The sequence below is a fragment of the Sardina pilchardus genome, chromosome 22, assembly GCF_963854185.1.
Source record: "Sardina pilchardus chromosome 22, fSarPil1.1, whole genome shotgun sequence".
NCBI lineage: Eukaryota > Metazoa > Chordata > Actinopteri > Clupeiformes > Clupeidae > Sardina > Sardina pilchardus.
The window spans coordinates 16,317,309-16,343,236 of NC_085015.1; the positions used below are offsets into that span (position 1 = coordinate 16,317,309).

At 43.7% G+C, this 25,928-nt stretch overlaps 1 protein-coding gene across 1 annotated transcript; it reads left to right on the plus strand.

Annotated features, from left to right (window-relative positions):
- Nucleotides 1-40: 40 nt before the first annotated feature.
- LOC134070607 (collagen alpha-2(I) chain-like) lies at nucleotides 41-25,121 on the plus strand. The gene is made up of 28 exons (XM_062526998.1): nucleotides 41-105; nucleotides 2,423-2,450; nucleotides 3,828-3,926; nucleotides 6,043-6,096; nucleotides 6,512-6,565; nucleotides 7,720-7,773; nucleotides 8,263-8,316; nucleotides 8,822-8,866; nucleotides 9,254-9,352; nucleotides 10,106-10,213; nucleotides 10,963-11,070; nucleotides 11,524-11,577; nucleotides 12,952-13,059; nucleotides 13,415-13,468; nucleotides 13,580-13,633; nucleotides 14,510-14,671; nucleotides 15,293-15,400; nucleotides 16,023-16,130; nucleotides 16,516-16,569; nucleotides 16,733-16,840; nucleotides 17,524-17,577; nucleotides 17,791-17,898; nucleotides 18,612-18,665; nucleotides 19,985-20,092; nucleotides 20,575-20,929; nucleotides 22,803-22,990; nucleotides 23,318-23,560; nucleotides 24,695-25,121. The coding sequence occupies exons 1-28, from the start codon at nucleotides 41-43 to the stop codon at nucleotides 24,839-24,841; spliced, it is 2,835 nt and encodes a 944-aa protein (XP_062382982.1). The 3' UTR covers nucleotides 24,842-25,121.
- The last annotated feature ends 807 nt before the right edge of the window (nucleotides 25,122-25,928 follow it).

Below are 25,928 nucleotides of genomic sequence, written 5' to 3' on the forward strand. Positions count from 1 at the left end.
GCAATTGGACTGAGGGGACCCCCTGGACTGTCTGGGAGCGATGGGAAGCAGGGTCCTCCTGGCGAACAAGGAACCCAAGGACTTCCTGGAACCCCTGGGGGCAAGGTGAGTTGACCTTTAACCTCTGACCTATCAGTCAGTTTGATCTGTTGTGATGTTGTATTCTGTGGTGGCTACTGTACCATCTCACAAAAGACATAAAAAAAAACATATGTGTGTGTGGTTGGGGGGGTACTCTCAAGCAGCACTGGTGTGAAGATGAAATCAGCACAAAAGCGGAACTCGATGAACTCGGCGATGTGCTGATTCACGCCTGTTGGAATACTTCAGTCTGTGTCTGTGTGTGTGTGTGTGTGTGTTCATTCAAGTCAAGTCAAGTCAAGTCAAGTCAAATTTTATTTATATAGCACATTTAAAAGCAACAGCATTGCACCAAGGTGCTTTACATAGAACAAATAAATAACAATAATAATAATCATCAATAATAATAACAATAATAATAATAATAATAATAATACAATATTAGTAGGCAAAAGGATGGGCATTGCGATAATATTAATGAAACATAGAAACTAAAAATAAAAACAAATAAGAAATTAAAGAAAAGTTAAGAAGTTAACACAACAGTGGAGATAAACAAAAAGGAAACATTTGAGGGAGAGGTGGAGAGGTCAGGGAGTGTTAAAAGCTAGGGAGAAGAGGTAAGTCTTTAAGTTGGATTTAAAGCTAGTAATAGTGGGGCAAGATTTGACAGTATCAGGAAGGCTATTCCAGAGTTGGGGGGCATAGACAGAAAAAGCTCTGTCACCTTTGGATTTAAGTGAAGCAGAGGGAATAGAAAGAAGACATTGTGAGGAAGAACGAAGAGGTCTAGGAGGACAGTAAGGAATTAAGAGATCACAGATGTATTGAGGTGCTAAGTCATGTAAGGCTTTATAAACAAAGAGCAGAATTTTAAAATGAATTCTTTGTTCAACAGGGAGCCAGTGAAGTTTAGCCAACACAGGTGTAATGTGGTCATGTTTCTTAGATCCAGTTAGCAATCTTGCTGCAGCATTTTGGACAATCTGGAGTCTGTGCAGGGTTGACTTAGTTAAACCTACATACAGTGAGTTGCAGTAATCAAGTCTAGATGATATGAAGGCATGTATAAGGACTTCTAAATCACTGTAGGAAAGACAGGACTTAAGTTTGGCTATTAATCGAAGCTGGAAAAAACTCCCTTTGACCACACTGTTGACTTGCTTGTTAAAAGTCAAAGCAGAGTCTAGGAAAACACCTAGGTTTTTAACAACACTGTGGTGGTTAACAGACAAAGGGCCAAGAGCCTTGCTAAGAGTGTTGACAGAGTTTGATGGTCCAAAAATGATCACTTCTGTTTTATTTTCATTAAGCTGTAAAAAATTGTTAGCCATCCAATTCTTAATGTCACTGAGACAAAGAAAAAGGTTGCTCAATGAACAGGAATTTTCAGGTGCCACTGGTATATAAAATTGGGTATCATCCGCATAGCAGTGGTAACGAATATTGTGACGGCTAAAAATGGACCTTAAAAATTCACACCTGATTTTTTTTTTCAGGGAGTTGATGGTATGAGAGGACCCAACGGTGGCCAAGGAATTATAGGGAAACGGGTGAGTGATGTGTTGGAGGAGGAGGAGCAAGTTTAGTATTTTAGAATTATTCATACTAGAGCGATGGATAGATGGATAGATGAATGGATGGATGGATGGGTAGATGGATGGATGATGGATGGATGAATGGATGGATGAATAGGGGCAGCCGTGGTGTACTGGTTAGCGCATCGGGCTTGTAACCGCAGGGTTGCCGGTTCGATCCCCGACCAGTCCACCACGGCTGAAGTGCCCTTGTGTGTTAGGTGCCTTGAGCAAGGCACCTAACCCCTCACTGCTCCCCGAGCGCCGCTGGTTGGGCAGGCAGCTCACTGCTCTGGGTTGTGTGATTCACCTCACTGTGTGTTCACTGTGTGCTGTGTGTTCACTAATTCGGTTAAATTGGGTTAAATGCAGAGAACTGAATTTCCCTCACGGGATCAAAAAAGTATACATTCTATTCTATTCTATTGGATGAATGGATGGATAGATCAATAGATGAATGAATGAATGAATGAATGAATGACTGGATGGATGATGGGTGGTTTGATTAACTGATTGATTAGTTGATAAAATAGTTGGTTGATGGGTAGAATGACAGATAGATGAAAGGGTGGACTCTGCAATTTAGTGAACTTGGTTTTAAAACTTCTTGAAAATACATGACACTCAATCTCTGTATCTCCCGTCTTTCTCTCTCTCTCTTTCTCTCTCTCTCTCTCTCTCTCTCTCTCTCTCTCTCTCTCTCTCTCTCTCTATTTCTCTCTCTCTTTTCTCTTTCTATTCTCCCTGCTCTCTCTCTCTCTCAGGGTGATCCTGGAGGCCACGGCGGACCCGGTGAGAAGGGAGACAACGGCCCGCCAGGAGACCAGGGCACCAGAGGGGACCCGGGCCCCAATGGAGACAGAGTGGGTCTCACTTCGCTCACTCACTCCTTCATCTATTCATTCATTCGTTCATTCGTTTATTAATTAATCATTGATTCATTTGTTCATTGCGCGCGCGTGTGTGTGTGTGTGTGTGTGTGTGTGTGTGTGTGTCCGTGCGTGCATGTATGCCTGTGTGTGTGTGTGTGTGTGTGTGTGTGTGTGTGTGTGTGTGTGTGTGTGTGTGTGTACGTGCCTTTCTGTGTGTGTGTGTGTGCATGTATGCTTCTCTGTGTGTGTGTGTGTGTGTGTGTGTGTGTGTGTATGTGTGCGTGTATGTGTACATGCATGTATGCCTGTGTGTGTGTTTGTGTGTGTGTGTGTGTGTATGTGTGCGTGCCTTTGTGTGCGTGCCTGCATGTATGTCTGTGTGTGTGTGTGTGTGTGTGTGTGTGTGTGTGTGTGTGCCTCTGTGTGTGTGTGTGTGTGACTCAGGGACTCCGTGGAAGTCCTGGACCCCCTGGACATGATGGCCCCACTGGCCCCTCTGTAAGTAAACAAGTCTATGTGTTAAGTCAACAAGTCTATGTGTTAAGTAAACAAACCAATGTGTTAAGTGAATAAGTCTCTGTGTTAAGTAAACAAGCCTATGTGTTAAGTGAATAAGTCTGTGTGTTAAGTAAGCAAGCCTATGTGTTAGGTAAACAAGCCAATGAGTAAACAAGCCAATGTGTTAAGTAAACAATGTGTTTTAGTAAACAAGCCTATGTGTTAAGCAAACAAGTCTATGTGTTAAGTGAGCAACTCTATGTGTTAAGTAAACAAGTCTGCGTTTAAACCAACGTTGAGAAGTAATAAAGGTGTAATATTGATTGGCCTCAGGTTGTTGGTAAATCAGGCAGGACATGCACGCTAAGTAATGTTGAGAAATGGGCTCTTCCAACATTGCATCCTCCATGCAGAAGGAAATATAGTTTTCAGAGAAATGGTTTGGTTGTTTTTACCCTCACCCACTAATAGGGAGAACGTTATTACAACCGTTCACATAGATTAAAGTAAAAAGTAGGCTATTGGTCTGAAGAAATGTTGTTATTACCTCTGCAAGGAGGTTATGTTTTCATCTGGGTTTCTTTGTTGGTTTGTTTGTCTGTCTGTTTGTTCACAAGATAACTCAAAGGTAGGGGTGGGGGTTTGTGGGTTGTGGACTGGAAAGATTGTGTTGGAACTCTTAATGAATTGTATGTTTTGCATTGTGGTGAAAAAGTCAATAAAAAGATTAAAAAAAAAAAAGTTATGGATGGATTTCGATTAATTGTTTTGATACTGTATGTGTCGTCTGGTCTGACAGGGACTCAGCGGTCGTCATGGGGGACCGGGACCACCTGGTCATATTGGACAGCCCGGCTTTCCTGGTGTCATGGGTCCTCCGGGAGAGAGAGGAGGAAATGTGAGTGTTCCCTCAGACACACACACACACACACACACACACACACACATATAGCACAACACAAGAGAGAGAGGAGGAAATGTGAGTGTTCCCTCAGACACACACACACACACACACACACACACACATATAGCACAACACAAGAGAGAGGAGGAAATGTGAGTGTTCCCTCAGACACACACACACACACACACACACACACACACACACATATAGCACAACACAAGAGAGAGAGGAGGAAATGTGAGTGTTCCCTCAGACACGCACACACACACACACACACACACACACACACACACACACACACACACACACACACACACACACACATATAGCACAACACAAGAGAGAGAGGAGGAAATGTGAGTGTTCCCTCACACACACACACACACACACACACACACACACATAGCACAACACAAGAGAGAGAGGAGGAAATGTGAGTATTCCCTCAGACACACACACACACACACACACACACACACACACACACACACACACACACACACACACACACACACACACACACACACACACACACACACATATAGCACAACACAAGAGAGAGAGGAGGAAATGTGAGTGTTCCCTCAGACACACACACACACACACACACACACACACACACACACACACACACACACATATAGCACAACACAAGAGAGAGAGGAGGAAATGTGAGTGTTCCCTCAGACACACACACACACACACACACACACACACACATATAGCACAACACAAGAGAGAGAGGAGGAAATGTGAGTGTTCCCTCAGACACACACACACACACACACACATAGCACAACACAAGAGCGAGAAGAGGAAATGTGAGTATTCCCTCAGACACACACACACACACACACACACACATATAGCACAACACAAGAGAGAGAGGAGGAAATGTGAGTGTTCCCTCAGACACACACACACACACACACACACACACACACACACACATATAGCACAACACAAGAGAGAGAGGAGGAAATGTGAGTGTTCCCTCAGACACGAGGAGCTTTTTGCCTGATATTTGCCTGATGAAGACCCAGCAGGGTCGACACGTTGCTTTTTCTCATTAAACAGGAGCAATTTATAATTGTTGCGGACATTATATTACTTTCCTAAGCTACTCTCTATTTGTCCTGCACCTGCCTGCAAGGTGGGATGTGCACATACTGTAGCTACTCTCCTTGAACGTTATTCCCTCAGACACACCACACACCTCATCTTACTGCAAGTAGAGTTCAGACAAAAGAATCGCGACGAGACGAGCTGCGGCGTTCTAAAACCCTGCAACTGCGACTAGACATGTTCGATGCTTTGCGACGGCTTGCAACTACGTGCACCATTTAATTTACACCGCTGCAACTTGGTCTTGACGCATCGCAAATCTTTGATGTGTATTGTCCCGCCTGAGTCATTGTCAGGCGGGACACAGGCGTTGTACTCCTCCCTGCCACGGATTGAATCAAACCTGTAACAAAATTGGGAGACAGCATGAGAGGCATGAGAGTATGTAAGTATATATTTACAGATAAACTTGTACAGTAGATCTACTAAAAAGTAGATGCACCGCATAGCGGTACACAATATGACCGCCGCTCAGTTCTCTCCAAAACGAATTACGCTTGTCATGCCCACCAAGTTAGATGTGCCCCGGTGTTACAGTGTCCTGGGAATCTTTGACCAAAAATTCAGAACCGATGACGAAAAAAAAAAAAAAAAAAGTGACAACTATATGACCGCTTCGCTAGCTACGCTAGTGGCTGTCATAATTAGGTTCAACAGAAGTCCTGAAGTCTCCACAGCCATCTGGCATGCTAGCAACACAGGGCAGGCAGAGCATGCTTGGAGGAAGTGTGAGAAAGGCAGAACACTGCAGCAGGCTAAGTTTTAAATCTATGCAGCTGATGACCAGTCACTCTGTGACTAATCCTGCATCACACACACCCATACACACACACACACACACACACACACACACACACACACACACACACACACACGCATAGCACAACACAAGAGAGTGACAATGCATGTGACAAATAAACATCCTTGTATCCTTGTGTCCTGTCGTAAACACTGCCCCAACACTCTATTTATTTGTACTCCGCAGGGTGAAAACGGGCGACCGGGAGAACCGGGAAAACAAGGCACTCAAGGAAATCCTGTGAGTGAAACTGAATGTCCCCAAGACGCCATTTCCTTTGTCTGTCTACTTGAAGGTGACCAGATGTCTGAGACCAAAACCCGGGGACATAATCCCAAAAATGTTTAGTTTGACTATCAATCTGATTGAAATACATACAAGTTTTATCTTCAAAAAACGGGGACATAGGTCATTTTTTTCTTGTATTTTCCTGTGCCCTGAATCCCCGGACGTCTGGTCACCGTAGTCTACTGGAAATCTTGCTAGGCCCATCCACCTATGGAAAAACGTTGAATCAATACTTAGAAACATAGGAGAAATGTGATAGCAATGTATTTATATCCGTGTCATTCACATGGTATCCATACAGGGCTGTGTGAGATGAGCACGTGTCGTGTCCGTTCGGGATGGGTCACTGTCCTGTTTTTTCTTCCAGGGTCCTCCAGGGGCGGACGGGAAAAAGGGCGGACCTGGAGAAAATGGCAAGATTGTATGTTTACATTTACGTTGATGTTTATGTTTATGTTTATGTTTTGAAAGTGGCACAGTGTCAGAGTCAGTGTCAGAGACCTATTATTAGAGGTCATTGCGAGGTGTGTCTATAGGTCCATGTGTAGTGTGTGTGTGTGTGTGTGTGTGTGTGTGTGTGTGTGTGTGTTTGTGTAGTGTGTGTGTGTGTGTGTGTGTGTGTGTGTGTGGGTGGGTGGGTCTCTGTGTGTTTGTGTGTGTTTGTGTCTATGCGATCATAGAACCATACATTTTTGCCGCATCGGGAGATTGCCAAGAAAAGATTCCTCCAAAAAAATCTGACGTGCCAGAATTTTGGTCGTGGAACGTCACTGAAAATAAATTGCTAGTCGTTGAATATGTCACATTACAGGACACGTTCCTACTTCTGCCTCTATTCCCAACCTTTCATGTTTCATGCAATTTTGTCGGCTGCAACAACATTGTGTCAATATCTGGCTGAAATCATGTAATCTAACCCAGCTGGTTGAAAGTGGCTAGAAGTGTGCATGTTATGAAGTGTTTGGACAACTATGCAGTTATTGAGTGTGCATGTTATGAAGTGTTTGGACAACTATGCAGTTATTGAGTGTGCATGTTATGAAGTGTTTGGACAACTATGCAGTTATTGAGTGTGCATGTTATGAAGTGTTTGGACAACTATGCAGTTATTGAGTGTGCATGTTATGAAGTGTTTGGACAAGTGTGCAGTTGCAGTATTGAGTGTGCATGTTATGAAGTGTGCCGTTATAAGTATTAGGTTACACTTTACTCAAAGGTATCTACGTACAGTAAGAGGGATATGTACGATGGCTCTGAGGCGCAAACTACAACCACAAATTGAAAACCACAACCAAGCTAAAAACCACAACTGCAAATCACAAACCTCAGCTGCATTTCGAAAACTACAACTGCAAATCAAGAATCACAATGACATTATCACATTATTAAACAAACAAGTCATAAACATTTATAAGTTAAGTGTCATTTGTTTTTTGTCATGACAAGTTAGGTTTAGGCTTAGAGTTCATGTGTTCATGTAAATTGTAGATACCTTCAAGTAAACATTGATATTATATTAATGTTATATAACATTATTAGTATTGAGTGAGTTTACAGTAAATCTCTTTCCCACAGGGGCCTAGAGGGGAGACAGGAGATCCAGGTGGCCAAGGACCATTAGGACCAGCGGTAGGACACATACACACCAGCACAAACACACACACACACACACACACACACACACACACACACACACACAAACACACACATAGTTTATTCTTCTTGTTGCTTTGACTGACATGCACATTATATGGTGTGTGTCCAATAGCACTGTAGCAAACCTGAAACTACAGCACGACACAAACATAACAGTCACAACATCTATATGCCTTGACAAAGTTAGGTTGACTGGATTCTATTTTATCTTATTTTTTTTATTATTATTAAATGCCATTGATCAATCTTTCTTTCTCTCTCTCTCTGTTTAATTCTCTCTTCTCTGTCTCACTCGCTCTTTCTCTCTCTCTTTTCTTCTCTCCATCACTCTGTTTTCTTCTCTCTCTCACGCTCGCTCTCTTTTCTCTCTTTCTCTATAACGCTCATTCTTTCCTGCCTCTCTCTCTCTCTCTCTCTCTCTCTCTCTCTCTCTCTCTCTCTCTCTCTCTCTCTCTCTCTCAGGGTACTCCAGGGCTTCGTGGGTGGCCAGGCGACAAAGGAGACACTGGCGATACAGTGAGTTCAGTACCAGACCAAAATCCATGTGATGTTGAGACCTGAATTGCCATTCAGCCTAGCACTGAACACAACATTAAAGTAACACAATACTGGCCCCAGCCGTGGCGCAACTGGCTGGGGTACCTGCACCGCACGCCGGCGACCCGGGTTCGATTCCCGCCCCGTGGTCCTTTCCGGATCCCACCCCAGCTCTCTCCCACTCGCTTCCTGTCATTCTCTCTACTGTCCTGTCCAATTAAAGGCATAAAAAAAGTAACACAATACTGTTCTTTTGGCGATGACCTACTGTATGCCTGTGTGTGCCTACAACGGTATATGTTACACTGACGTATGCCAAGGTGTGCGCAGATTGTTTGATTTTACACTATGAAATCGAGTAGGATCATGATGACACATTTAGTTGTTTCTTTTGCAAACTAGATAGCTACTGTTGAGGCCAAGGAGCATACTGTACATATCAATCCTTCCGTGATGTCAAATGTTGATACTCTTCTCTCTCCAGGGTGAACCTGGCGAGGACGGAAAATCAGGACCTGGTGGAGGACCGGTGAGTGAAACTTATAGTAATACCAGTAATTAACACTAATTAAACCTAGTGATAAAGATTGATTGATCGATTGATTGATTGATTGATTGATTGATCGATTGATCGATTGATGGATTATTTAGCCATTCTTGGCTTAGCATTCTACATACCAAAATGGTGAGTATGAGTAGGCCGTCATTTGTATTCGGAGAACTTTTGCAATATAGGCAAGTAAGAACCGATGATATGCATTGATGATGATACAAGATGTGCGTGAATAAAACTGTGTGTACGCAGCAAATAAATCCTATTGTTCTGTTGAACTTCCCACAACATGTTGTGATTTTACAGCCCACTGGCTACTGTACATGAGCTCTAACAACAGATGTGTAATGTTCTGCCTCCCAGGGTGATATTGGAACCCCGGGTCCAGCAGGACCTGCTGGTTCTCCAGGCGGGGTGGGCCCAAAAGGAGCCGACGGCCTACCAGCGGAGAATGGTGATAAGGTACCGTGCTGTGCTCATACACACCTAAACATATTCTCATCTATTTGACGTGATGTGTTGCATAGGCACAGTGTGTGTAACTGAGTGTATTTGTCCTACATTGTACGTATCGCATGGCGCCATTTTGTTAGTATAGGTTGTTGTTGGTTTGTGTGTCTGTGGTCTGTTTAGTCAAGGTCCTGTTTGTATACATGTTAGGGTCATGGTTTGAATTAGTGACGACACTGATGAATACAAGACAGACGAAGGAAAAGGGAGACTGATGATACATCATCCCATGCCACACCATTGCACATTGTCCTCCATCTCTCATCTCCCTCTTTCTCTTTCCCTCTTTCTCTCCATCTCTCCCCTCCCTCTTTCACTCTCCCTCTTTCTCTCCATCTCTTACCTCCCTCTTTCTCACCATTGCCCACCTCCCTCTTTCTCTCCATCTCTCTCCCTCTGTCTCTCCATCTCTCACCTCACTCTTTCTCTCTCCCTCTTTCTCTCCATCTCTCCCCTCCCTCTTTCTCTCTCCCTCTTTCTCGCCTTTGCTCATCTCCCTCTTTCTCTCCATCTCTCCCCTCCCTCTTTCTTTCTCCCTCTGTCTCTCCATCTCTCCCCTCCCTCTTTCTCTCTCCCTCTTTCTCTCCATCTCTCACCTCCCTCGTTCACTCTATCTCTCCCTCCCTCTGTATCTCTATCTCTCTTTCCCACTTTCTTTCTCTTTCTCATTCTTCTCTCTTCCCTCCATTTCCTGTCTCAACGCAGGGACCCAATGGTCCCCCAGGTGTTACTGGTGCGCCCGGAGAGAGAGGAGCGCAGGGATTGCCAGGAGTGGACGGCGGTGTTGGTCTCATCGGTCTGAGAGGAGCTAGGGTGAGTCCATCACGTTTGCGAGGTCAAAGGTCAAGATCAAGCAGCCAAGCTACACTTTCTGTCCGGCTTCTTTAGGCACATTTTTAACATTCGAGCAGTAAATCCACGCTTGAATTTCACATGAAATCCTCTAAAGATTCTGAGAGGAGCTATGGTGAGTTCATCACTTTTGAGAGGTCAAAGGTCAAGGTCAAACCAAACTACATTTTGGAGGGAGAAAAACTGTGAAAATAACTAGAGTCAAATGAGTACAAAATCTCAATGTTATTTGCCAAAGGGTCTACTTAAGGCCAAAATAACAAACCAACTTGCCAACAAGGTAAACTCACTTACAAGCTCCCTAACAGTAGCTGGGCTTCAGTCTGACTTCTTGAGTCTTAACATTCAAACAGTAAATTCACGCTTTCACAACTAATTTGGCTAACTGGCAACAAAGCCGGGTATGAAAAAGAGCATCCCAGAAAGGCAGGGTCTCTTAAACCCAATTCACACCAAAGATTCCCGAGGCGACGAGACAGAGCTGCAGCCTTATAAATTAGAAGTTGCACGTAGTTGCAAGCCGTCGGGCCCGTCGCAGAGCATTCAACATGTTTAATCGCAGTTGCAAGGTTTTAGAACGTCTCGTCTCGTCTCGTCGGGAATCTTTGGTCTGAACCGTACTTCAGAGGTAAAGATGTACTGTAAGGTGTTCACGCTCTGTGTAAACCCTGTGTGCACAAATGGCTTGCGATTTGTCTGTTGTCACTCAGGGAGATCCAGGGTCCAAAGGTAAAGATGGCAAACCAGGCAAGGACGGAGGTCCCGGTCAAGTCGGCTTCATCGGGTTCCCAGGCCCATACGGTCCACAAGGTTCTAAGGTTAGTCCCGCCTCTCATGTTCCATTCACACACAACGTCAAAGAGCAAACGCTTTACTTGTTTATTTTCACAAAAACGTGTATTTATTTTTTGAGTTTCGTGTATTTGACAAACAAAAACAATACGACAAGGCATAAAACAGAAGGCTTGTTTGAATTTCACGTGCCCCCTTTAAGCGACCTTACACTGACAGACTTTGACAAGATTTGGGAAAGATTCTTGAAAGATTGTAGTCTTTTAACTAATGCCCCACCCTCATTCAAGCTTTACTCAAAAGGCTACAATCTTTCAAGAATCTTTCCCAAATCTTGTCAAAGTCTGTCAGTGTAAGATAGGCTTTACACAGCGAAATGCACTTAAAGTTCAAATGTAATGTGTTGCAGGGTAAAACGTTTTTAAGAAATGAATGCAGGTTCCCTCATGATCTGTTTCCTGTGTTCCGTCTCATCATAGGGTGAAGATGGGCCCACGGGTCCTGATGGAATCCCAGGTCCTGGTGGTCGACCTGTGAGTCAGCCAAGCACCTCATTGGTTTTCCTACAGTATATACAGTAAATACTGTATGCTGTATTATATACTGTATAGATAGATAGATAGATAGACAGATAGATAGATAGCCTTAGATACTGTAGGTATACTCTATTAATCCCTAAGGGGAAATTACAGTGTTTCAGCAGCTATACAAACACAACATCCAACATATACATACAAACATACATAAATTAAATTATTCATATATATATATATATATGTATATAATTGCAGGGATAGTTCCCTGGAGTAGACGTCAGAGTTCAGAGTATTCAACCAATGCAATGTTGCCATAACAAAATGTAACAAAGTCAGATCTCAATCCAGCTCTCTTGATTCAACAGGGCAAGCGTGGCAATCACGGACGTCCGGGAAACCCAGGGTTCCGTGGTACTCCTGTAAGTTTGACCGTCAAAGTTCAGATTCCAGTGGTCTAACTGATGCCAACTGATCAGTGCTGTGCAAGCTTCTATGTAATGTCATGAGAGAGAGTTAATCCTCTTTAAAGGGACACTTCACCGATTAGCATTAAGCTTTGTATCTTTAGAAAACCAGTCATGTTTTTGAATGGTCATGCATCATTCCCTCAGTTTGCCTTGAGATGGGAGAAATACGGATTTCAATGTTGGACTTCCTGCTTTCAATGATGTAAAAAATAATCGTTTTCATCATTGAAAGCAGGAAGTCCTATTCGTGGGTTTCATTGAAATCCATATTTGGTCACGGAGGCTAACAGGCCTGGTGCTTATGGTAGAGTTGTGTTCAAGTTCCTTGAACAGAGGCAAACATGCATGGTGAACATGTTTTACATGCATTGCATACATTAGTACGATTCTGTCTAAACGTTCCATCTCAACAGTGACTATCTGTCCAACTCCCAACACATCATCCGCAGAGAACTGCCTTTTCAAACGGTTTGCGAGAGCTTGTGGAAAACTCCAGGCAAACAAAAAAAAAAAAACTGTTTCCAAACTTTGGGAAACGTTCGCCTATGTTTGCAAATCTGAACATGCCTCTGTATTCTATGACACTGATCGGAGGGGAGTCCCAGCCAGCAGTTCCAGTGGCCAGGCAGCTAACAGCGCTACACTCTGGGGACATTCATTCTCCCGTAGTGTAGCACTGTAACTCCCTAGCTGCTCTTACTGTAGCTGTTGGCTATTATTTTTTTCATACTGACAGTGCTCTACTAAGTGACCTCAAGAAACAGAGATCGATGTGAAAAGTTGAGTTTTCCTTTAAAATAAAGAAAAGCATAAAAGAAATCCCAAACAAACAGGAACAACAGGGGGGGGGGAATGGAGGACCGGTGAGAGTCTCTGAATGAACGTGTCACTTCTGTTTCTCCAGGGTGACCGTGGTAACGATGGGCCCAAGGGTGGACCAGGATTAAAGGGGCCTCAAGGTGATCCAGGCACATTTGGTGACCAGGGTGAAGATGGAGAACCTGGAACTCCGGTAAATCCGGAGTCTGTGGATACAACATTATTATTTTTCATACTGGCGAATAGTCATACTGTACCTTTGCTTTTAAAACACAGTATGCCATCTTTAGCTTTTTTTTATGTTTTTTAAGTATTTTTTTGTTGGTCATGTCTAAGCTATCTTTGCTCAAACAGCTAGCTAGCATTACCACCTTCTTATAATCAACCATTCCTATAAGTACACCATGTCATATCTAAAGTCTACTGCTTGGGTTTATTTTCAATTTACACACACAGTCCCAATGAAATGTGTCACAGCTGTGAAATTGTTTGTGTCTGTTTGTGTGTGTGCGTGTGCGTGCATACATGTGCACATTCAATCCTTTTAGGGTCCACCTGGTTTGATGGGAGCCAAAGGACTCAGAGGTTCTCTTGGTGAACGTGTAAGAATCAACACTATTATTCCACGGATAAAAGGGTCACACGTCATTTTAATACAGTGCTTTCCTAGTTCCACAAGTCTCATCATTCATTCATTGATTGTGTCTCCTTAGGGTCCCAATGGCCTCCCTGGACTTAATGGAAGAATTGGACTTCAAGGCAATCAAGTTAGTGTTTCTATACAATCATGCTACATAGCTAGCCTGGCTAACACCTACCACTTCTCAAATGGGACGTGGTCTGGAAACCAGATGTTCATTTTCTCGTATTTGAAAAAATGCCCAGATCCGTTCATTGGGCGCCACGGATGTCTATCAAATGCGCATAGCTCACCCAACTCGTCGAACGAGGACGCATGAAGTGCCCCCGCGCGTTCATATGCAACGCTAAGGGCTGCCATTGACATCAGTGTAAATCCTTTGGCGTCGAATGTAGACGCAAGAAGGCAACGGAAACTTCTCGGATGTTCTGTGATTGGTTACCAACATTAGGCGAAAATTTGGATGTTAGTGTCCAGACTGCCTTAGCAGCGTGAGAGAAATAACCGCGCAAGGCAGGATGGGAACACCCAGGCTACTACATAGCTTGAAATCTACTCAAAGGGGACAGTACGTGACCAGGCGTGGAATTGAGGGTCGCAAGTGTGTTTTGAGGCATTTTGAGTTATTCACAGATTCTGAAAGTGTAGGTTTTAAGCTTTCTAACAATGTCTTACACATGGAAGATTTTGTAGCCACTTTAAAGTACAGTATACACATCTCAAACCTACAAGCTGAGAATTTAGCCAAGAAAGGTTGGCTACTTTCTCCCTGAATCCATGGGAGGGGAACACAATGGTCCTCATTTGCATGACATTAAGATCAACCCTCTCCCCTGTCACGGTCACGGTCACTGTCACTGTCACTGTCACTGTCACTGTCACTGTCACTGTCACTGATCTGTCAGCCTGCAGTGCAGAGTGTATTGTAGTGGTCTGAACCAGACACATTATGTCCAAACAAAATGACTCCATTTACAATACTGGCATCGTTACTACCTTCTAGGGTGCACGTGGTGATGCAGGTGAACAAGGAGAAGATGGCGTAGCTGGTCCCAAAGGTGAACCAGGCTCTCAGGGACTTATTGGACCTCCGGGAAACTCTGGACCCCGGGGGCCCCCAGGATCCCCTGGAGAGAAAGGGCCAGATGGAGGAATGGGCAAAGATGTGAGTGTCACATTTAGTTTCTAATTATATTTGATTTATATTTCATAATTTTATTTAAACCTAATGGCTTAATTTACATATAGATGTGGTGTGTTTTGAAGAACATGTAACATCACAATTAAAACACTAACAAAAAATAAACATCAACATGAATATATTTAAGAGAGAGTGACCGTTACACCTTGTCCTAACCGGACGAGATATGAGCGGACATTAGCGATAAAATCCGTTTAGTTACATTGTTTGCAATTAGAGTGTCCTGACTGAAGTTCTTTGCCGTTCATGGAGTTCTGGACTGCAGGACTGTAACAGCAACATTTCATTCCCACAGGAATCCAATTACTACATTTCTGTGGTCCAAGTTTAAGTAGGAAATCTGCCCATACCTGATCTGGGGTGTGTTTCCCTAAAAATATAGTTGCTAACCGGTTTGCAACTTAGTTGGTTGTCAATGAGAAATTGCATTGCAACCAACAAACTTGCTAGCTTAGTTAGCGACTATAGTTTGGGGAAATGTGCCCCTGGAGGATTCATTGCATTAACAACCCGGACCTCCATCAGACCGACCCGCAGGCTGACCTGAATTTGTCTAATTTGTCCTAATATATCTTTCTCTCTTAGGGACCTCCTGGTTTACCTGGACCTTCAGGTATAGTAGGGGGACGAGGACCGGAAGGTTTACCTGGGGTCAAAGGTTATACAGGATTTCCAGGGACCAGGGGAGCAAAGGTAAGCTAGTCCCAGAACCCTTTTGCAATTCTGTAAATACATAATGCAATCTGAAAACTGCTGTCCTTACTTATCATAGCACCCCGATGGACAGAATTACTGTAGGTCATTTGTTTTTTTTTGTGAAATCACACACTCATTTGGGGCCTACAGTACGGTGAAAATGTGGTTATTTGGAATTACGGTTATGGCTACAAGTACGGTTTTACTGTGGAAACGTAATTTCATGAAAGGGTTAAAAATCTAAATAAAAACAATAGCAGTCCCACAGCTTCTCTGCTTGGAGCCCTTCTAAGAATAATAATAATATTATATGGGCGGCAGTGGCTCAGGAGGTAGAGGAGTCATCCAGTAACGGGAAGGTTGCTGGTTCAAGCCCAACTCCTCCTGACCTGGTCAAAGTGTCCTTGAGCAAGACACCTACAGTAACCCCAGTGCTCCTGATGAGCAGGTTGGCGCCTTGCATGGCAGCCTCCGCCATCGGTGTGTGAATGGGTGAATGTGAGGCATGATAATATGTAAAGTGCTTTGGGTGCTCACAGAAGCTGATAAAAAGGCTATATAAATGCAGTCCATTTACCATTTGCCATTACGTGACGATCATCTGGTTTTATTGTGGTAGGGATCTATGGGTCCAGCAGGCCCTAATGGTGACCCAGGTGGGCCCGGTCCAAACGGACAGAATGGACGTCCTGGACCGCCAGGGACCGCAGGCCGTAATGGTCATGACGTAAGTTAGCTACTGCACTAATACATAGCCTACAGCACACACACACACACACACACACACACACACACACACACACACACACACACACACAGTCTCCCCCCCTCTGTCTCTCTCTCTCTCTCTCACACACACACACACACACACACACACACACACACACGAACAACCCCCCCCCCCTCTCTCTCTTTCTGACACACACAAACAGACACACTATTTCATCCATAACTTATTTGATCTATTTTTTGCCTTGTCCCAAGTACAGTATATCTGTAAATCTGTCTCACTCTTTTAGTGAATATTTGCCAAATTCGGTACTGTCTTGGGTCTATGTTTTCCCATCGTGTTGTTTTCATTTTGTGTGTGCAACCTCTGATCTCCTCTGCAGGGTAAAGATGGTCCGGAGGGTCCGGATGGACCGGATGGACTACCAGGCAGAAGGGTAATCTCTCACCCATCTCTCATTAAAATACACACACACACACACACACACACACACACACACACACACACACACACACACACACAAATTAATTCAACACACACATTAATTCAATAAATGTGAATTAGTGTGCACCCTTACTATTCACTTTGTTCTCCCATAGGGTGACCGTGGCCCAAATGGTCGCCAGGGACCCTCTGGACTATCTGGCCGCCCAGGAGGACCTGGACCCCCTGGAAATCAGGGCAAGAATGGTGGCATCGGAGATCCTGTATGTGATGCATTGTTCCCCCATATGTCCATAAACAAGAGCCCTAGTAGCCACGGTTACATGGACACTTCTATTCCGATTAGAAATGGAATAACACCTCGATCGGAATTCCTGATCTGATCAGAATTTTAATCGGAATGAAAGAGGTGGTGTAGTCCGCTCCTATTCCAAATGAACACTGTATGTATACGGTCATTCGAATTGATCGCTGTATCTTCCCAAGGAAAAGTAGTCAACAACGGCAATTCCAATCAAAGATTGTATACCGCTGTATGTTGCACATGTTGGTGGTCCACTGCCATGGTCTGCTTTGCTGTCTGCTTGTGTCCTACTGTCTAACTGTATGTTGCTTTTCTTGTTGCTGTGTTTTGCTTTATGTTGTTGTCTTGTGTCATGTTGTGCTTTGCTTTATGTTGTTGTCTTGTATTGTTGATGGTGGCACTGAGTTTCCCCTTTAGGGGATTATTAAAGTTAATCCTATCATATCCTATCCTAAAGTGCTTGAGAGCACCTTATCGTACCCCATGTTAACAGACGGCACAATTTTTTCAATCGGAATGACAGAAAAACTGTCCATGTACACATGGCTACTGTGTTAACACAGTTGTTAATGTCATTTAAGTGACCGTACATACATACATTCCTTTTATTCTGGCATCTTTCCTTGTTTGTCTCTTTTGTAGGGTCCAGCAGGTGATCAGGGTCCTGCTGGAGAATCTGGGAAACCCGGAGGGCCGGTGCGATTTCTAAAATGTTTCTAGATTTTTCTTCACACTGAAAAGGCTCATCAATGTTTTTAAAGCTCACCCGTTTTGTCAGTGCTAATCTGAAATTCAGCTAAATATTAATAATTGCAATAATAACTGTGATGTAAATGTAGATGTGTTACATAGTTACATTCGTAATGTCTTATTATTGGTTATTGAATGTGAAAATGCCGCCCCGTGCAGGGTCCTAAAGGTCCTGCTGGGGGGAAGGGTGACCGTGGATGGCCTGGTCGGAGAGGCATTAAGGGGCACCGAGGGATGCCCGGCCCGCACGGGCTGATGGGACTTATCGTAAGGATCAACGCATGCTCAAGATGAAACTCGCCATATTATACACACTGCAAAAAGTGATATCTTGCCAAGTGTTATAAACTTATATTGGGACTTATCATAAGGATCGATGCATTCTCAAGATGAAACATGCCATACAATGCAAAAAGTGATAGCTTACCAAGTGTTATAATCGTATATAAAAACATTTCGTTTGTTTTGTTTTTAGTATAAAGCTAAGCTAAGCTTTCTTGTAAGATTATTTGACTTAAAATAGATCACAATCTTCATGAATTAAGACATAAAAACAAGCTTATCCACGATATTCCGCAGCCCAACAATGGGGGTCGCCATGACACCGAGACGGTTTTCTATTTCCGAAGCTGCATTGTATCTGTTTTAACGTGACGGTTTACGGTGCTTAACATATCATAACGCATATAAAAGTAAACTTTTCTATTTTATATCGGTTATATATGATGTAGTATATAGATGCTGAGGGCAGAATTGTCAATATTTCGAAAGAAATCTAAGTTGAGGCATAATCTAGTTAGCTATGGAGAACGCACATGTTAACAGAATGAACGGAAGTTGAAAACAGTATCGTAACCATCGCAACGATACATATTTCCGGGTTAAGGAAAGAGGTGGATACAAGGACAGGGAAGGTCTAGTGTGCACTGTAGGTTTTGTGTGCTAAGGAAGTTCAGTCTATGTTTGGTTCTCCTTGACAGGGCAGTCGTGGAGACGCAGGAGCTACTGGAGACCCTGGACCTGCGGGACCCAGAGTAAGTTTGTGAGCGGTTCAGAGTTTTAGGATTGCAGCGCTATACCAGTACTGTGATATACCATGGTGTGACAGTTTATGGTTATCGTTCCATATTTTTTTTGTCCGGAATCATACTGTAATATCATGGTAACCCTATTTGTGATACCATGCCAAAACATGTTCCCACCACACCAATACTATACATCCTGTTCAATAAAGGGGTAGATCCTACAGTATGCGCTTCTGCAAACAACATCAACGTCAACGGGAGGGATATCGGCGCAACACAGACGTTTTCTAAGAATTTATTTTTAATGCAAGGGTGCACAATTGTGCAGCCTTGCAAATTATTTCTTAGAATAGATGCCCACTATACATCCTGTGTCTGAATATCCTTACTTGAGGAGGCAGTAAAGTGGTCCACTAAGGAGACAGAAGAGTTGGTGTACTAAGGAGAGTTGGTGTACTAAGGAGGCAGTAAAGTGGTCTACTAAGAAGACATGAAAGTTGGTGTACCAAGGAAGCAGTAAAGTGGTCCACTAAGGAGGCAGAAGAGTTGGTGTACTAAGGAGAGTTGGTGTACTAAGGAGGCAGAAGAGTTGGTGTACTAAGGAGATAGTAAAGTGGTCCACTAAGGAGGCAGAAGAGTTGGTGTACTAAGGAGAGTTGGTGTACTAAGGAGATAGTAAAGTGGTCCACTAAGGAGACAGAAGAGTTGGTGTACTAAGGAGAGTTGGTCTACTGAGGAGGCAGAAGAGTTGGTGTACTAAGGATAGTTGGTGTACTAAGGAGATAGTAAAGTGGTCCACTAAGGAGGCAGAACAGTTGGTGCACTAAGGAGGCAGTAAAGTGGTCCACTAAGGAGACATGAGAGTTGGTGTACTAAGGAGATAGTAAAGTGGTCCACTAAGGAGGCAGAAGAGTTGGTGTACTAAGGAGAGTTGGTGTATTAAGGAGGCAGAAGAGTTGGTGTACTAAGGATAGTTGGTTTACTAAGGAGGCAGAAGAGTTGGTATGCTAAAAAGGCAGTAAAATTGGTATACTAAAGGTGCGGTACAGTTGGTATAGAAAACAGCTTAGCAGAGTTAGTAGAGTTGTACTGAGGAGACAGTAGAATCAGTAGGGCAGGTCAATACTAAGGAGACGGGCAGAATTGATATTGACATTGCTAGAGTCAGTATGTTTGTGTATGCACACACAAACACACACACACACACACACACACACACACACACTGAGTGAGACTGAGTGAAAGCCGAGCAGGCTTCAGCTTGTTTGTCTGTGGTTGTGCGTATATACAGTAGCTAACAGATGCACCTACTCATGTGCTTTTGTCAGGGTCTTCCAGGAAAGCCCGGGCGAGATGGGGGCGATGGCAACCCTGGCCTGCCTGGACCCATCGGCCCAGTTGGAATACGAGGTCACCGCGGAGATATGGGACTCCCTGTAAGATTCAGCATCCTAACTATAAAAAAAAACACTCACAGACACACACACACACACACACACACTCACACACTTTAGGGATTCTATGTAGAATCTGTAGACATAAGGGTTATATGTGTAATTCAATGACAAGGAATGATTTGCAAGCAGTTTTCTTTGAGTTCGCTTTGAAAGTTTGTGACTACTTGTAAACAGTTTGAGGAGGTACTGTAGTTCACTGTGAACATACAGGGTTGCAGGACAAAGGATTGCCATTTAAACTGAATGTTTGCATACCATTTCCTTCAAATTGAAAACATGTCTTAACCAAAGTTTAAAGAATATACATGTATTAATTTAGCGGACACTTTTTATCCATTTGTCAATTCTACTACAAGGGACTACAACTTGTCAGGCATGCTAGTCCAGCTCCTTAACGACTACGCTACCACCACCCGAGCACAACTCAGCACTGATCTCCTGCGCTTTGCTTGGTTTCCCAGGGACCCCCAGGCCCCCCTGGACCTCCCGGCCCCCCGGGTACAACTTATCCAAGTCCTATTCACAATGGTGGCCAGAAAGGCCCCAGGCCAGACTACAGCGGCCCCGGTCGCTATCCCGGTCCCGGTTCTGGTCCCGCTCCCATGTACGATGATTATGGTCCGGGCCCCGCGGTCCCTGCGGAACCGTTCTACTACGCAGATGAGCCCGGAGCACAGGCGGAGGTGGAGAGGGTGGAGGCCAGGCTGAAGACTCTGAGCCAGGAGGTGGAGAGGCTGAAGAGCCCCGCGGGCACTCAGCAGGACCCTGTCCGCATGTGCCACGACCTCAGGATGTGCCACCCCGACTGGAAGAGCGGTGCGCCCCGCACACACACACACACACACACACACACACACACACGCACACACACACACGCGCACACACACAACACACACACACACTTCACAAAATGAATCACACTCCTCTGATCCCAAATGGATGTCAAAACACTCTAAGGCTGCAATAATAAATACTAAGTCGCTTTTATAAATCCTCAACTATTATAGCAACCGGTTAATGGCAATCTGTGTCATCGGAATTACATATCAGACCCCAGGAATATACTACCTTATTTGGTAACACTCCATAATAAGGGTCCTTAATAAATAGCAAACTAGTCATTAACTAACCCTTTGTTAATATTTGTTAATTGTTACTAAAATATCTAACCTTTGACCTGTGTCTGTGTTCTTGATGCTTCTATGGTAGAGATAGAAGAGGGGCAAGGTGTAGCACCATGTTCAAAACACTAGAACAAGATGCTACAGTAAAAAGTTACAGTAAATTTTATTTAAAAAAAAACGATAACATTTTTTATTATTTTTCTTTTTTTAATCTCAATTGTGTATCTGACTTTCAGTATTTAGTTATTTGCAATAGAGTATCTTCTTATTTAACTGTGCATCTTATTTTGAATTCTATCTTTTTCAACCCATAAAACTCATTCATGACATAGTAATGGTGACGTTCTCGTAGGGTCCGAGTATAGTCCTGCGTCTATGGAAAAAAAGGACACAAGAGAAAGGAAACAAGAGCAATAGAAAGTCTCAAAAGGCTATTTTGAACTAATTTGAGAACGACAGAGAGAAACGCAATGTAAATTCACTGTAAACAGGTTTGAGGCTCTAGAAGAACAAAACCCTGGATGATTCTTAGGTCTCAAAAAGAGGACATCTGGGCCCGTATTCACAAAGAATTTTAGGGCTAAAAGTAGCTCCTAACTGGCGAATTTAGGAGAAACTCCTAAAAATAATGGACGTGTCACTCCTAACTTTAGGACTCCTAATTTTTCTCACTAAAAGTAATTCACAAAGCATTTTAAGCCTAAAAGTAGCTCCTAAGTCTAGGACAGCTTAAAAGAAGTCGAGAGGACTCCTAACTCAGTAAGACCTATTCACAAACCGCTTTTAGTGGCATTTCACGTCGCGATGTAGTGAAATGACCGTGCGGTTACAGGAGCTGTCATGCGAGGGAATCATTGTGCACTGCAACTAAGAGATGCAATAACGCCACCGACAATCAAAAAAACACCACTGCATGTAAACTAAATGTAACGTGTCGTTGTAGGGCTAAATTAAATTAAATTGTTTATCCTCTTCGCGAATGTAGGCTACGTGCTTTCACACAGATTCATTTAAACATGTTGCAAATATAGGCTACTGCTCCAGTCCGTGTTTCATTATGCTCCTAGGCTATTTGCTTTAGCCTACTCTTTATTAATTTAGGCTATACCCATTTATCATATCATCATCTTCCATCCTTCACAGTCCGACATAGCGCACGCATTCTCACCAGCTAAGACCTGACACCTGTCACTCAACTCGTCATCGTAGGGGAGGTTTTTGCCATCATTCCCGCGTTATCACCAGCCAATCAAGGTGGTCACTTTCATCAAGCTCGTGCATGAGTAATGACGTCAACCATAGCAAGGAAGACTCACTTTTAGTTTAGGAGTGGGCGTTTCTCCTTACTAAAAGTAGGTCTGAAAGGCTTTGTGAATAACTTTTAAGGGAAAAGTGCGATTTAGGAGTACTCTTAGTGGTAAGATAAAATGCTTTGTGAATACGGGCCCTGGTCACTCTATCCCAACCTATAAGGACTGTGCGTCAGTGACAGCTTTGACGTGTGGTGAATGTGCAAGTAGGGCCATACTCTTTGCTTTAGGCTCAATCTCTCTCCTCATGTCCAGGTTTTTACTGGATCGACCCTAACCAGGGCCCCTCGGATGATGCCATCAAGGCCTTCTGCAACATGGAGACGGGCGAGACCTGCGTCTACCCGACTGTGTCCACTGTTCCTCAGAAGAACTGGTACACCAGCAAGACTACCAAGAAGAAGCACATATGGTTCAGCCAGTCCATGTCTGGAGGTTTCCAGGTGTGTGTGTGTGTGTGTGTGTGTGAGTGTGTGTGTGTGTGTGTGTGTGTGTGTGTGTGTGTGTGTGTGTGTTCATATATGTGTTTGTGTCTGTGTCCAAATGTACTGTAATGATGGCAAAAGAGCTATTTCAGACATGCTTTTTTCTGTACTGTACAGCTGATTTGAAAGGGTATTAGTTATAAAGTTATTTCAAGCAACATAATGTAGTTATTTACCTTAAAATACCAAAAGCTCATACCAAACTCAAATGGTACCTCTTTCTCTCATACCCTCTTTCTCTGTCTCTCTCTCTCTCTCTGCAATGTTTGACCTCCCTGTGCACAGTTCCAGTATGGCAGCTCGGCGGTTGACCCTGACGACATAGATGTCCAGTTCTCCATCATGCGCCTGATGTCCAACGAGGCGTCCCAGAACCTCACCTACCACTGCAAGAACAGCGTCGCCTACATGGACCGGGCCACCGGCAACCTGAAGAGCGCTCTGCTGCTGCAGGGGTCCAACGACATCGAGATCAGAGCCGAGGGCAACAGCCGCTTCACCTACAGCGTCAGCGAGGACGGCTGCATGGTCAGTAGTCCTCTTTTCTTTGAGGGCTTTTCACACCGGGCGTGATAACTAGTCTTCTTTCTTTAAGGGCTGTTCACAACACGAGCGATAACTAGTCCCCTTTCTTTAAGAGCCGCTCACACCAGGCGCGATAACTAGTCCTCTTTCTTTAAGAGCCGCTCACACCAGGAGCGATAACTAGTCCTCTTTCTTTAAGAGCCGCTCACAACAGGAGCGATAACTAGTCCTCATTCCTTAAGGGCCGTTCACACCAGGAGCAATAACTAGTCCTCTTTCTTTAAGAGCCACTCACACCGGGCGCGATAACTAGTCCTCTTTCCTTAAGAGCCGTTCACACCAGGAGCAATAACTAGTCCTCTTCTTTAAGAGCCGTTCACACCGGGCGCGATAACTAGTCCTCTTTCCTTAAGGGCTGTTCACACCAGGAGCAATAACTAGTCTCCTTTCTTTAAGAGCCGCTCACACCGGGCGCGATAACTAGTCCTCTTCTTTAAGAGCCGCTCACACCGGGCGCGATAACTAGTCCTCTTCTTTAAGAGCCGCTCACACCGGGGGCGATAACTAGTCCTCTTTCTTTAAGGGCTGTTCACAACAGGAGCGATAACTAGTCCTCTTTCTTTAAGAGCCGCTCACACCGGGCGCGATAACTAGTCCTCTTTCTTTAAGAGCCGCTCACACCAGGAGCGATAACTAGTCCTCTTTCTTTAAGAGCCGCTCACACCAGGAGCGATAACTAGTCCTCTTTCTTTAAGGGCCGTTCACACCAGGAGCAATCTTTCATTAAGGCCTGTTCAGTCCAGGAGCGATATCAATTCAATTCAATTCAATAGCTTTATTGGCATGAATGTAAATACAATATTGCCAAAGCATCAAGTCTAGTCTCATGTTTTATGAAGTGTGTGTCTTTGTAATTTGTGCAATTGAATAGAAATTGAAAATGTCTGCTGTGAACAAACTTGTATCTGCTTGTGTGAAGGACAGTGTTGAGACATTGTTTGGTATCCGTTGTTGAGCAAAACACGTGATTTTTCCTCCAGCATTGTAAGACTATTACTAATGGGCCAATTTCTCTCTCTCTCTCTCTCTCCCTCCCTCTCTCCTTCTCTCTGTCCCTCTCTTTCTCTCTCTCTCCAGTCTCACACTGGCACGTGGGGCAAGACAGTCATCGACTACAGAACAACGAAAACATCTCGCCTGCCTATCGTTGACATCGCTCCAATGGACGTCGGAGGAGCCGGCCAGGAATTTGGAGTGGAAATCGGCCCTGTATGCTTCTTGTAGGAGACTAAAAAACAAGAATGCAGAATTTTGGACTTTGAAAATATTTTTCTATCAGTCATGTGTTTGTGTCGGTTTACTGTTGTTGTTGTTTTTTTTATTGTTTATCAACTTCCTTGTTTGTGCTTCTTCTAATTCTGAGCACAACTACATTCTGTCAATTCTGTTTAAAATGGATCAAAACAATTGTTTTTCAAACCGTATGTTCAAATGTAGATGTCACCCCCTGGAAGCATAGAACAGAACTTCCGTAAAACAATGGTGCTTTATTTTTCAAAATAAATGTGGAAAGATGACAGTAAACACAGTTACTGTTTTTCTTATTGTCTCTCACGGGAGCACAAGTTCATAGTCTGGGAACATAAAACTCTGAATGCAAAACATAAACATAGCACAAGTACAGTAATTTCCCGCATATAAGCCGCATTGTGTATAAGCCACAGGACAGTGTTTTATGCAAGTTAAAAGAAACAAAACCATATTAACACCATATTTACTGCCCTCCTGTATTAACCTCATAGCTGAAGAAATTTAGGAAAATCAATGTATAAGCTGCGGCTAATAGTCGGGAAATTACGGTAATAGAAGCAGTAGTAATAATGATAAACAATAATAACTATTTATACAAATTGTACTTCTTATCCATATAAAAATGCAATATGGACATTGTGTCTTCACCAGGACTTAGAAGAACACAAACCACTCAAGATGCAAAGCCTGACAAAACAACCATACAGTATATTACATTTAGATAGCACTTTCTCCGACACTCAAAGCGCTTCACAGTGAAGGGGGAACGGGAACCTCACTAATAACAGCCAATAGACCTCTGAAGTTTGCCTATAAAAAAGCTACCATCTTTGCCCAGATAAGGAGATCCGGTATCTTGAGGAGTTTTTTTTCCTATGGGAGAATAACATGTGGATTTTGAATTAGCGCACCTGTTAAAGGCACTGGGGGGTAGTGGGTGGATAATGCAAGGATGCATTGGTGGATAAGGCGGTGGGGGGGGGGGGGGGGGGGGTAATGTAAGGATGGATTGGTAGATCAGGCACTGGGGGGGGGGGGGGGGGGTAATGTAAGGATGGAT

What these genes read in the sequence shown, in the direction of transcription:
- LOC134070607 (XM_062526998.1), top strand. Translation starts at nt 41, where the DNA reads ATGGGAAGCAGGGTCCTCCTGGCGAACAAGGAACCCAAGGACTTCCTG. An exon ending in CTGGAGAAAATGGCAAGATT is followed by an intron (nt 6,566 to 7,719) that starts GTATGTTTACAT and finishes TCTTTCCCACAG; the next exon opens with GGGCCTAGAGGGGAGACAGG. An exon ending in AAGGAGACACTGGCGATACA is followed by an intron (nt 8,317 to 8,821) that starts GTGAGTTCAGTA and finishes TTCTCTCTCCAG; the next exon opens with GGTGAACCTGGCGAGGACGG.